This window comes from Trematomus bernacchii, unplaced genomic scaffold, assembly GCF_902827165.1.
Source record: "Trematomus bernacchii unplaced genomic scaffold, fTreBer1.1, whole genome shotgun sequence".
Lineage (NCBI taxonomy): Eukaryota > Metazoa > Chordata > Actinopteri > Perciformes > Nototheniidae > Trematomus > Trematomus bernacchii.
Window position 1 is genome coordinate 4622675 of NW_022987609.1, and position 14335 is coordinate 4637009.

Here is a 14335-nt window from a genome sequence, read left to right on the forward strand (position 1 = left end):
TGCTGAGTCATTAAGGACATTCTGCTGTGTACAAAAAGAATATTCCCAGCAGTGCATACTTATTATAAAATTCCTGTGCAATACAAAAAACCCTATCTACTAATAAATGCAAATGCGATTTCAAGATATAGGTCAGTCTGGGAAAAAAATGCACTGTATGTTAAGAGCTAATGTATTATTTAAGATTAAATAATGCATGGATAATACAGCATGACCTCATCACAAGACTTTGCTCCTTACGATGAGGTGTGGGGTTGCTATGATACAGGACCACTAGATGGCAATGTTGCTCCATCCCTGAGCTAGTGTTGACATGCTGGCTGTTGCAGGAGAAAGTGAAGGGGATAGAGGGGAGAAGGAAGACAGAAAGCAAAGACAGAAAGCAGAAGAAGGTTTTTTTGCTCTTTATGTAGCCCCCTCATGTCGCCTGGTAGCTAGAAGGCATCTCACACTCCCCCTCTTTGTCCCAACAACTCCCAAAGTTAATGACTTTACGCATTACCGCAAATGGTGCTTGGTTTTTACATTAAGCCACAGATCTAATGAATACAGTAGGCCGTTGTTGTTCAGTGGCTGTCCTGAGGTAAGGCTTTATGTTAAAATATGTCCTAAAACTGATAGCAAGCAGAGCAGTGAGGGGGATAACAATATAGCCAAGACATCAATGATGATGTTCTGGACTGACTCGTCTGTATGCTGCCAGCATGCGTGTGTGCTTCTAAAGCTGCTGACACGTTCCTCTTTACCTGGCCACATTTCCAATAATTGGCCATTGGGATATCAGTCACAGCCCTGCTGGCCCCTGCCAGACACGCCCGGATCACAGTGTGGTTGTTAAAGGCATCTTAACAGCTGCCTGAAAGATTTTCAATACCTCACAAGGTCCCCATTTGGCTATTATCATCATCAGACAAACACTGATTTTTTCCAAAACATTGCCTCAATCTTTGGGCAGATCTAGAGACTCATAAAAACACATAGTGCGCCTCACAGAGCATTAGTAAAGCTGATAACAATTCAATGTAGGGGGGAGACGAAGGGGGGAGACGAAGGGGGGAGACGAAGGGGGGAATTTCTGGTGAGTCAGACATTCTTGCTCCCACGCACTAGCATGAATCAATAACCAGCTTGCTGCCCTCCTCTGCCTCGACTTCCTTCCTGGGCAAGAGAGGAAGCACACTCTCAGCTCGGTCAGAGTGGTGCCAGAGGTCTAGGGGAAGAGCTGAACTCTGACCCGTTACTAGCAGACGGGAAGAGCACACACTCATATTACAGTGCAGGAACACTGGCATAAGATGTGCTCTGACTGAGGTGCTGAGGGCACTTAGTGTACCAGCTTTCAGCAAATTGGACTTGACATAACATCCTCAGACAGACAACAACCACTATGTTTACTCTTCCCACGCATGTAGACATATTAATACCATTAAGGCCTTTTTAGAGGAGACAGCAACTGTTTATATTATAGGATATGAATAAAAGTTTAGACTGGGGCGACCATAATTGATTAATGGGATGTTTCAAATACTCACACATGGGCTTTAGCTGGCCGATCAGCTCCTCCTTCGTCCATTTGGCCCACTCCTTCTTGTCTGTATTGATGGAGCACAGGATCGGACCACATGGTTTCCCACAATCCTCAATGGCTGGAACATTCAAATAGTGGACGAGCACGATATCAGGGTTCTGTTGGGATCACACAGAGAGGGAGGATGGTTAGATGAGATTGCTTTATGGACAGTCGGTATAAGAGCATGGCTTCTTGAAGATATAAATGGAGTTTTAGTGACACATTGATACTGTGGATCAGCTGTGAGGGCTTTTATTTGGAACAAGCCAGCTGGTTGATGAGAAATTAAATGTTGCTGAACTATGAGCACTGGATAGTAAGACTCAGGCCCAAGAACAGAGGAGTAAACGCACAACACGAATCACAAGCAGGGACCAGAACAAATCTGGGATCAGAACTCAGCAATAATCTCCCTCATTATGTCACTATCTGTATCGCCAAATGTGTGTGCCCTTGGACGTGTACCATAGTGTGTGTCAGCTTGTGTGTACGTGCATGTGTGTGATCATTACAACGTGTGCTTGTGTAACACACTTATGGCATTTTGTCAAGTCCTCCCACATGGTGAGTTGATGCCCTCAATTAACTCTGCCTGTATTTACCAAGTCAGAACTCAACCATTTGCAGGCTGCAAATTGTTACTGGGTTACCTCGGCAAATTCCCTAAATTGACAGCTTATGAATAATAGGTAGCATTTAAAGGAATGTTGTGCCCGTGTGAATAACATCAATTCGCTGGTGTTATCATGAAAAGCTTTGATTACCGAGCATGGCAAAGACTCACACAGGGAATGTTCCCATTCCAGTCCTTATCGCCTCCAATTTATTATAAACATCCGGGTGTCACTAAGCCCACAAGAACCTAACAAACAAATACAGAACAATATTCCTACACTGACACATAGAATATAAATAAAAGCTGCCCTGATTACAACTGACCGCTATGCAGGCAAAAATAAGCTGATGTACAGAAATAAGACGGTAGGAATAGGCAAAGCAACAAAGACCTTGATAGAGAAAAATGCCGTGACAACATGTGTGTGTGACTGCAGTTTGAAGCTTCATCAGTACTAAGTGGCAAATAAATCAGGGTGCTGCTACTGTAGGTCTGTGCTCCCTCTCAGTGTGTACCATTAATCTACAGCTTCATCCCCCTCTCCCTCTCTTCCCTTTCACCAGACAGGGGTGTGGTTTCGGGGCAAGCATATCCAAAGAAACCGTCTTTTTAAAACATCCCAGACGTACCATCTCAATGTGTTCGGGCAGACACAGCTCCAGTAGTGGAACAGGAGGAAAGAATATGTAAAACAGTCTCTGGATGACAGGTGACCTCCCTGCAACCCTTCACCACGAGCGGAGCTGGACTCTACACTGTGTTATCTCACTGCTTTCCTTGTCCCCTGTCATTGGTATGGACACAAGGCGACGACTGCTGCCCTGTTTGGATGGAGATGGCACAGGGAGCGTGTGATGCTCCCAGATGGCATCACCAGCTGTGTCAATAGCTAAGAGATGCCCTCAATCTTTTCTTGGAATGAGAGTGCCAAATGTGGACAGCTTCATTCAATTATGATCATGCATAAACGTATGTGGATGTATGGGAATGCAGGCGGGAGAGGAATATTCATAGACACACGTGATTGTGAGCAGGCACACACACACACAGCCTGAGCCAGGACACACTGATTAGCATACCATCACACACATATATACTCACAGGAAATACAAGGGGTAGCTTTACACAATCATACACGTGGATACATTTCCTTCTTCCAACACCCACACTCACAGCTGTTTCCTGCCTTCTCACACATAGCCACAACAATGTGCACACACACACAATACAACACAAAGGAAGAGACATGTGGCAGCCTTAAAGCTCACCCAAACACACGTAATCTGTGTGGCTGGGCTTTACTATTAGAGAATCTGCGATTTGTCTGTCTGGAACTTTCTCTCTCTTTCCCCAATCTTGTTCCTGCTTCTTCCTCTTCCTACTTTACAACAGATTGAACAGTTCTCTCCCAACTTGAGTCCACTTCCACTCCGAGAGGAAAACAACACAATGAAAATGTAAAGCATCACATAAATCTATCAGGATGGTAATTTAATTTAGTTTCCTGCTGGCTGCTTTCTTTTTCCACAGTGTAATATCAGGATTTGATTCTCCTGGAGCAGAGGGAAAACGGCTGAGGGGGAACTTTTACGCCTGGATTCTATTTTCCAGAGAAAATGAGATCTCATTAACTTATTGATTAATTGTGTAATGTAGTCTTTTGGTTGTGTTTCCCAAGCGGGTCTCAGGGCAGCTATCCAACCTCATTTCCGCAGAGGAAGGGGAGACTGGGATACAGTCGCAGGAGCCTGTGGTGTGCATGAAGGTGAGGATATGGAGATGTTTGCATCACCACATATATGTGATGGTTATGACACCTATGTGAGTATGTGAGATCAAGCCTATAAATACATGTTGGCCATTATCTGTAGACATGTTTGCCAACAATTCCCATAATAGCCTCCTCATAGCATGAACGCATCATGTATATGTAAAATATAGCATGTCTCCAGCCAGCATTTTGATGTTACTGTGTTGTGTTAATGTTTACTGCACCTCCCTTGAACAGATGGATAGATGTTGAGCTAATTACTAGCAGAGTCTTGGGGAGTCAGCCATGGGGGCGGAAGGCCTGCTGAGTGGGTGGTGGAGCGCCTTCCTACCCCTCCTTTCACTACTCTCTTTCTCAAATCCCACACAAGTGCCTCAACATACAAAGGCAGGCATGCACATAAAGGAGAAAACACGGTCATGAATGCATTCACAGTCAATACACAGTTCAAGATGGAAAAACGTGAAAAAGTTGGTGTGCCAACAACACACACTTTTGCACACGCTTATGCGATATGCAGGACATCGCCATCGCAACCGGAGGATAAAGGTGCTGTTGTAGCCAGGCAACAGGTTTCTCTGGCACCCACGCACATAGAGGCAGCCAGTGCTCCTACGATCTCTCAGTGACTGCCTACCTCGTCCTTAAGTCATACAACCTGTTATACTCCCAAAGACGAGGAGGGAAAGACAAAGCAAGAGATTGGCTAATGGAGCTGAAGACACAGACGGAGTTAGATGTCGTTGCAGACAGATGACCTTCTACAATGACCTTCTACTTTCTGCTGAATGTGAGGTAGTATATGTGTATGCTGAGCTGCACCTGAGATATAACTAAGTTGAGTACAAGGCACATCTATGGGTCTAAACTCAGTGGTAAAGTAATGAGTGTCGGGTTAGGTTTATTTGACCCCGCCACTCTCTTGGAACACCTCCATGTAGCCACTACTCCAACACCCCACTATAGCTCATTAAGAGACTGGGTTGGAGACAGAGATACATGGAAATACAGAGACAGAGACAGAAAGAAGAATGGGAGTAACATCTCTTATACTGTCAGGCAGGGAGCTCTGCTCTGTGGTTGTACTCTACTATACTAGGCCTCGCTTTCACAACCCGTGCACAGGAGCGATAAGAACACCATTAACATGAAAGAATCTTAATTGAGAGGGGATGCTTCATGCAACGTGGATGAGCCTGGGAGTGCAGGAGGAAACCTTGTTCCTCTCTGATAAAATAACCCACACCCAGGAACGGGGGCTTCAAAGCCTGTCATAGGAAAGAGCAGAGCAGAGAGGGGCTCAGGTATGGGAAAGCCCCCCTTTTCCACTTTTACTCTGAGGGAGGAATGGGGGAAATAAGCAAAAGGCATGAGGCACTTCTTTATGGGAGAACTGAACTAGCAGGCAACAGGGATATCCATTTCAAAGCAAAATATCATAGAAAAACAGGAACAGTCAATTGTTTTGTCACAAACATTCAGCATCAAGGCGTAAATACAGAGGGGAGGTGCTTGTGTTGGTGTATTTGTTTTTGTGGATGTTTCTGTGCCTTTATGTATCCGCGCCTGCCTACATTAAATTATAAATAGCGAGTGAATGAGTGTCTAGAGGCAGATATCCGTATGTTAGTTTGGGGTACGCACATCAGTATGCATGCAGAATGAGTGCAATGAGCTGTGAGTGAGTGGATCTGCTACTTTGACTGCATATTCATGCCGTCTGTGCCTGCAACTCATATTATAATATGCGGTGTGGATCTTCGCATATGTCTTTGCAGTTCCCTGTACATAAGGAACACCTGTGTAATATAAGTTTGTGTTTTATGTCCCGTGCTGTGGTCCACTGAACGGGTACGAGGGGTTATTAAAGCTCCGCTCTCTCAGCTGTGCGGGGGCAGGTGCCCTGGCAGTGGCATAGTGATGGATGGCATTGGGTGCCAGTCATTAGGCAGCCTCGTGGCCTCTGGCACTGAGGTTACACTCTTAAACACCGACCTCCCCCGCCTGTCCCCAAACACCACCGCTCATTTCAAGGTCAACTGCCTCTGTGGAGCTGTAGGTTCACCTCCACAAGGCACGAGACCTCTTGCTTTTGTTTGGAACCTTTATCACTCACTGCCAACGGGTGTGTTTTGGAATATGGGGGTGGGCGGCCTCGTGCAGACACAGCCTCGCAAACACACGCATGCAGAACATGAGGCAACACAAATGCAGCACATACAAACACACACACACACACACACACCAAGGTAAACAAAACCCCGCCTCAAATCTTCCCGAAAAGGCAGCAAACAGCCTGAAGCTCCTGTCTAGGTAGAAGAGCAATCCCCTAATCTCAACGTGCCTCCCCCTCCTCCTCTCTCTCCCTCTCTCTCTGTGGGCCCTCTATGACAAACTTGTTGTTAAAATGTTCCAATTTTAGAATACAGACAACCTAATTAGGGTGTCTGAAGTCAACGCTCAACTTAACTGCTACAGTTCACCCTCTACTGCATCCAGCTCCCCAACAATCACAACACTGTCTGACGTCCAAGCTAAAACGATGCCCGGGGTGCGTACCAATCCAGGGGTAAGCTCCAGTTAACGGAGGATTTCTTAATGTGAAATACCTCGATTCACCTCGTCCGAAGCGTATAGCAGGGATGGCAGAGTAATGCCCAGCAGGAGATCCTGATTTAGGGAAGATTCATACTCCACCTCTTACCTCCACTACCTAGTGTACTGGCTGAAAAACATGAAAGGCAGAGCTTGGAACTTTTGAGGAACAGGAAGAGGCCAGCATGTTTGAGCGTGTTTCGGAGGAAGCCAGGGGCTGAGGCCTGTGATGTTTAATTCAGCAGCACATAATCACTCCGATGGAGTTGAGAGCGGGGCTTTAAATAACTCAGCTTAGAGGGGCAGAACTGCTTCACTCTGGGTGGGGGAATACAAGTCTTTGTGTGTGTATGTGAGTTTGTGTGCACGTGTTTGTGCACTTGTGTGTGCAATTGTGCAGATATGCGAGTGTATTTCTACATGTCTGTGAGTGAGTATGCAAGAGAGTGCTCCTCTATTTTTGTGCGTGGCATCTCCCTGCTTTGAAATATTGGATTTGTGCAGTGCACCACAGTAAAAGGTGGAGTGTGTGTGTTGCTGTGCCAAGCATCTGCATGCATTACAATACAGGTGCAAAAGGCCAGCATTCAGAGGCTGAATATGGAGGTGCATTCTGGATGCCAAGCAGGCAGGCAGTAAGTCAGGCGGTAAGCCGGGCAGTGAGGCATTGAAGCCCTTTTAGCCGCCACAACTCAACTCACAGTTTACAGCCTACTGATTCTACCTAAGGCCTTTTCAGAGCACACTAGCCTCTCCATTAGCTATTGTGGTCCCAAGTGAGAGGCCACGCTGCCCAGGGGCAAGCTGAGAAAGGGCCATCAGGATCCCATCCGCATGCCATAATGGCCTTGGCTGAGCCCATGGCACTGATCCTAATATTCTGTGGCCATCCAGGTGACACAAGTCACACTGGAATAAAAGGAGGGGAAGGAAGTGACTGAGCTCTATCAGACACAGGGAGGATGTGCTCTCTCTTCATGGTTATTTTCTTTGTTTCCACCTCGAAATAACCTCTCAACCTCTGCCTTTCTCCGAGCCGTTTCAACTCTCCCATTTCATCACTTCCTCCCGGGGCATAGTGCAATTCTTTTGGACGAGGAAAACAAGGCTAATCCCATCTCTCTCCACTGCCTCTCTTCTGCCCTCGCTCCCTTTCATATCAGCCCTGAGTCTGATTTGTTTGTGTGTGTCGTCATTCTCCCCGTGTCACTTGACAAGGCGCGCTATTTATGTGCCTGTGCCCGTGTCTGTGAGCAAATCAGAACTTCACAGGAGCAGCCAGGGGAGATGTGCTGGTGCATTTCTAAACAGGGAGTCACCGGGAGGACTGATGTGTGTCCAGCAGCAAGACAGTCCAACCTGGCCACTATCTGCGTCTGCAATGGCCCACTGAACAACAATAGATAAAAACCGGTTGTCAGCATCAACAGCAACAACAACTGTTGAAGTCGTTACAGAAAACAGAACCAGTCGAGCACAGACCAGTGGAGCATTAATGCACATATATGTAGATATGTACTCACACTGCACATGCATCAAGAGACTTGCACACAGGGAAAACAGCAATGGCCACAGGACTGCTGAGACTGTGTGCTCTGTCAAGCATGGTGAGGGGCTCATTATTATTACTGGGCTGGATACTGGAGCAGCCCCAGAGCTCAGCTTGGCAAGACCTCTCTCTGGAGACACACACACATACACTGGCCTCTACACACACATACATACACACCGAACAAATGGGTAATCAAACGTCCGCCCCTGGGGAAAAGAAATGCTTAAATGGTCTCCTAGCAACCAATGGCGTGTATTGGGTCCACATGAAAAATTGAAAACTAAATAAAGTGTGATTTTGTCACACACGACAGAATGGAAAAAAATGAGGTTAAGATTAACAGTGAATATTAGAGAGATAAAGGGGTTTAGAGGGTGAAGTACGGGGTGGTCGGTGATAAGATGTCGTGAATGGGATATGAATGTAATAAAGAGAGAAAGAGAAAAGGACGCATCAGAAGTCTGCCAATCTGATTGACAAACACGAGCATTTCCCCAGACTCTCTACAGGGGCAGTGTTGACTGCAAGATGATCCTCAGAGCAGGTCCACAGACAGTTAAGGTCATGGGAATGTGTTATTAAATCACAGCTCAGAGAGAGATCATCAAGGGAATACATCAGTGTCTTACACTCAGTTACAAATATGTAGCAGCACCACAGGGGTGGGGATTACGCAAGAACCGGAGTATAGGCTTTAGAAAATGGCCTAAAACAAATGGCTGCGTATCACACAGGGATCAAATGCAAAACACAGGGGGTTCTGCAATCAGGTAAGAGTATTGGTTTGTAAAATTGCTGCAGAACCCTGTACAAAGAGGCGTAGCTGTATCTCCGGGGCTCTACGGGGCTTTTTGATCATTGCAGAACATTGTAACTATAAACACACCAAGTCCCCTTTAAAAAGATTCAACACAAAGAAAGTTGCATTTTATTTTTTCATCTGTGTGCAAGCGTGTGAAATGCGTGGAGCAAAGCAGCGTGTAATAGCGTGCGTGTGTGTTTCCATAAGATACTAGTGTGTGTCATTGTGTGTGTGCATGTTTGGTACATCTGTTTGTAAAATTGTCAGTGTGAGGTAGTGAGAAGCATGCTATCTCCATCCAGCAGCTGCCACAAAGAGGCTTCCCAAAAACAAGCGCAGGGCCATGACAGAGACAGAGCGACCGCAGCCTTCTGGTGGTGTAATAGGAAATTAATTGAGACCATCAATATGGTATTAATCATTTAAGCACAGGTGCTGAGGTGGCACTTTGCTGACTGCTCTACTGTTGGCAGCACTCACATACACACACACACAGTAAAAGTTTGACCTGCTGTTTTGCAAAAATGTAGGTGAGGACAAAAAAGAGAAGTCAAATAGGAAAAAGGAGTGTTTCCTACAGTCGCACAGAGAGACAGTGGGGTGGTTTTTATTCACAGCAATCCAAGGTCATCCTTCCTTTCCCCCTGAAAGTGGTTTGTGTTCGGCTCTGTTGAGCTTCCTCTGATAGCGACTAAACAGAGAGACAGAAAATTGAATGGGGTTGCGTATTCTGAATGATGTTTGAATCAGGAAATGACAGGTAAATGTAGGGAAATATTCATCAACTCCCTTGGAAGCCATGTTTCCTATAACACCTAATCCTTCGTGAGGCAAAGCACAGTGAGGACTGGAGTGCCGGTGTTAATCAGCCAGAGGAGAGCCAAATTGCAGCAACTACATTAAGCCGTTAAGCACACCACGTCTCCAAATTGTTTGAGGTGTCTCACTGAGATGAATGCGTCTTCTTATGAATAATACATCACACGCAGACAAAACCATACTTCATATATATGTGCATGTGTCACTGCACATACAGACATGCACACCAATGGCATGCGACACTGTGTTTGTCTCTTGTTGAGATAGTGTGAAAGCTGTGCATGATGGGGGTTCTAAGTGTATGGAAGAGTTCAAAGGGGATTTTTCAAATACTTTTTGGACTGATTGAAGTCCAGCGTCAACAAGCCTCCATAGGCACTTTACACCAAAAACCTTCGCCACCTCAGTGTCAAGGTTGAGCCTATAATGTTTATGATTCAGGAGCTGTAGATAAGATGGAGATTGATCTGTATTGAAAGGCAAATAAGATTGCCAAAGCTCAGAGTCAGCTTAAAAGCAGGCAGAGGGAGCAAAGGGGGAGAGAAAAAAGGGAGTAAGAGGAAAAAATGCATTAACACAGGTCTGGCCCTGAGAGAGCACAGAGTAATGAGTACTTCCTCTGAACACACTGAATACTGGGGAGAGAATATAGACAAACCATCATGACCAGCTGATTGATGCCGTGTCTTTGTGAGCGTGTGACTCTGTTTGATCGGTTTCTCTGATTGTTGCCATGCTGGAGACTTGCAACTCTGGACTACTGACACTATCCGTCGTTCTGTGCAGTGTTTGAAAGGCTGGAGACACCTAATGACTGTATCAAAAAACGGCAGGTACCTTTGAGTTATTTAAGTTTGAGTACACAGAGTTGGGGAAGGAAGTATAAGGGAAGTTTTAATGTTAAAGAAAGTGACACTAACTACTAGCACACCATCATGTGAGAATAAGAGGCTCTTGAACACATCGGCTTTAATTTAGCATGTCTAACGCTAACACAAAATGATGTCATCAAATAGAGCCGTTTTCAAAGGACAGAGGAATGTGTGAGCATGGATTAATACATGTATTTGTGTGTGTGCATATGGGAGCGATGGAGGGATAAGACCCTTTGATGTATCTCCCGACGGCCCTGGCCAGCTTGCAGGAGAGGAACAGAGTCGAGGCCACTAGAGAGTTGGGGCCCGAGCCCTGGGGCCTTTTCGTTCCCTCCACCTCTCAGCCTGCCTTCCCCTCCCTCCTCTGATCAATACTGGGTCCTAATCACTGAGGACAGTACGGTAGTCCTCTCTTTCTCTCATCTCCTCTCACTTTTCTTCTCATTGTTTTACAACCTCTGCTTCTACAGTGCTTTTGCCAACTAGCATAAATTACACATGTTCTCTGAGTGTATACAGTATGTGCTTGTTTGCATGTGTATGTGTCCATCCATATTGGAAAGGCAGTCAGTTTGAGTCACTGTAAATACGTGAGCAGGCTTATACAAGGCTGTTAAAATGTGTGGATGCGTCTGTGTACAACAAGATAAGGGAATATCCTTGAAAAAGCAACACCAACATAAACCCCAGTGAATTACGAACAGCATGCATAAACTTGAATAATAAAACATCCCCTAATTTTGGTGGCTGTATCCCGGTTAACTAATTGACTGTGTCTTTTTTTTCTTTCTTTATTAACTAATGAATGAGGCTTGGTGGGGCCTGGAATCACACAGGCAGCAATAAGTAGCTCTGCTTTAAACCCCAACTGCATCAGAAAAGCTGAATAATTTGTAGGAGAAATAATTACGGGGCAGAAGAGCAGGCATCAATCCTGGAACATCGACACTGCCCTCGCTTGGAAACCACCTCACCCATAAGCCAAGGCTCCATTAGGTATTGTCTGGGGCCTACAGGCTAATTTGTTTGCATCAATAATACATTCAAAGGATTTATCTAACTTGCAAATGAGTGTTCATTTACTGGTCCACGAGGCAGGGAGGAGAGCAGGCAGCAGGAGAGAAGGTGTGAAAGGCTGAAACAGCTGGTTGGGGCTATCTGGGACAGAGTTAACCCTTTGCTAGGCAGCAGTAATGCGTTACAGGTCTACCATTTAGTCAGTAGTATTCAGAAAGAGTTCTTCTGACATGCTTGGATAACAGCCAGTGTTTATGTAGGGCACAGAGAGGCCAAGGTGCTGGTGACCAACCCTTGGAAAGGCATCAAAACTGAAGCAGAGAGCCTCTTCACAGCCACAACTTATTACCTGCTGCACCGGATATTCTCTGATCTTATGCCAAGTGACAAAATGACAAAGAGGGGTGTATGTGTCTGTGAAGATGTATGCATTAGAGAGACATGGTGGGTTGTCCTTCTGGGATCCCCACAGCCCTTTGATCTCTGTGCTATGCTTTCTCCCCACAGGTGATCCCAGGACGTGCGGAGGGAGAGGGAGTTGAGGGTTATCGTGAGTAAGCTAGCGAGAGAGAGAGACGAGAGTAAGGGAGAAAGATGGGAGAGGAGGAAGGAAGCTGGCCATGAACATATGCTACCTCTCTGTGCCAAGCCCCACTGGCTCAGGCAACCCACGCATACGCTGCCGCTGCCGCTGCCACTGCCACTCCAGCCCTCTCCAACACCAACACCATGGCACTACTTAGTCAAACAAAGCTGGAGAGATGAATCTGGAAAGAGATGGGCTCTCCCCAGTCTCAGCACTGCCAGAGTAGGGCTGCTTGGCTTGGATAACACAGCCTGATTATACACACACACACACATACACACATACAGTACATATACAGAGAAGTGGCTTTCAGCTGTTTGGCGAGCACCACTACAATTGTGACACTTCTGCTGTGGGCCACCATACACTGCTGTATGATGAACTGTGATTTTTATAATCTCTTTATTGGCTAGTCACTATCACTTTGATTAATTGTTGGCGTATGTTGCAAAATCGTAATTTGGTCAGGCTTTAAAAACTGAGCGATACATTTTAGTACTCAGAGAAATAATCTCTATAGGAATATTCCTCAGATTTTGACCAAACCAACTAGGCCACCTAAAGCATGTGGATGTATAGTATTGATATCAACTCTACAGGACAAGAATGACATTTTTCAGTCAGCTCTAGTCATTGTTAATCATACATTTTGTCAGAAGAAAAATCCTCAGTAAGTTGAGGGGAGCTTGGCATGAAATGTGAGGAGGTGCATTTGAAAAAGGAGAATATTGCTGATACTAGCTTTTATTTTTCTTACTGAAGAGTTAAATGGTATGGTAAAACTGTGTGTGTGTGTGTGTGTGTGTGTGTGTGTGTGTGTGTGTGTGTGTGTGTGTGTGTGTGTGTGTGTGTGTGTGTGTGTGTGTGTGTGTGTGTGTGTGTGTGTGTGTGTGTGTGTGTGTGTGTGTGTGTGTGTGTGTGTGTGTGTTTGAGTGTGTGAGATAAGAGAGCTGTGGTTACTCGTATGGTTATGTTTGATGTACTGCACACCTAAAGCTATCATTAACACTGACGGTCGAGAAGGTTCAATTCAGTTTTCATTGCTTAAACATTTTATGAGTGCTGGACTTAAAATTCACAGAAAGGTCACCCACTAATATTTTTCATACAATACTTATTAAGATTTTTAAGCTTTATTATTTATATGCTTTGTGTAATGAGGCGCTTACATTAACTGCTGCCTGGCTGCTAGGGGGTTTCACAAAAATGTTTCAAATGATTATTGACCATGCATTTGATTTTAGGAGATCTGGAAGGGGAGGGAAAGGGAGAGCAGCTTTGGAACAGTGCTGAGCATGGCTCCCCCACTGGGACCCAAACCAAGGGCAACAAAAAGGAAAAAGGAAAAAATGCACAACATCAACAGCACACAGACCCAAATGGCTTGCTAACAAACACATGCACCCTTGCACATAAACCCACACAAGCACACACATAATAGGCCCACACAAGAATGGAGACACACAGATACCCTCAGACGCCAAGATATATAATAACAAATGCTTGTATAACACAGAAATCAAATTCAGGGTTCATCTTGCAATCTGAGCCCTGCAAACTCAATTCCCCTCTGCCGTCTAGCCGCCTCACGTTCCACACCTTTTCCATGTGAACGAATGGGGTCAGTATCGCCACATAAACATCATCCTCTGCTCTCTCCCCCCTCGCAGTGAATGGATGCTGAGCGCCGGTGCATATCTACGCGGGGATGGCAAGGGCACCGAGGAGAGAAAATCAATACTATATCTCACCACTAAGCACAATCCCAACCAAAAGCAGCTGGAGTTTGCAGGTTGCTCCATAAACTGGACGGCTTCATCTGGCTGGCCGCTGTGTCGGTGGATTGCTACAGTAATGCACTACAGCACAATGGCCTAGGCCAGAGCCAGAGTCAGACACCCACACCCACACCCACACACACACACACACACACACACACACACACACACACACACACACACACACACACACACACACACACACACACACACACACACACACACACACACACACACACACACACACACACACACACACACACACACACACACACTAACAGCACGCTCCCCGGGGCTGGGGAATAGCAACAGCAATGAGAAAAACTCTCATGAGGCAGGCACAGGGTTGACAAA

The 14335-nt window shown here is 45.7% G+C and overlaps 1 protein-coding gene across 2 annotated transcripts in view; it reads right to left on the reverse strand.

Annotated features, from left to right (window-relative positions):
• camta1a (calmodulin binding transcription activator 1a) overlaps nucleotides 1-14335 on the reverse strand; it is a 281808-nt gene that overhangs the window by 34652 nt on the left and 232821 nt on the right. For both annotated transcript variants that reach the window (XM_034131745.1, XM_034131746.1), the window contains exon 7: nucleotides 1533-1686. In XM_034131745.1, coding sequence (XP_033987636.1) covers nucleotides 1533-1686 — 154 coding nt within the window. The remainder of the gene's footprint in view (nucleotides 1-1532; nucleotides 1687-14335) is intronic.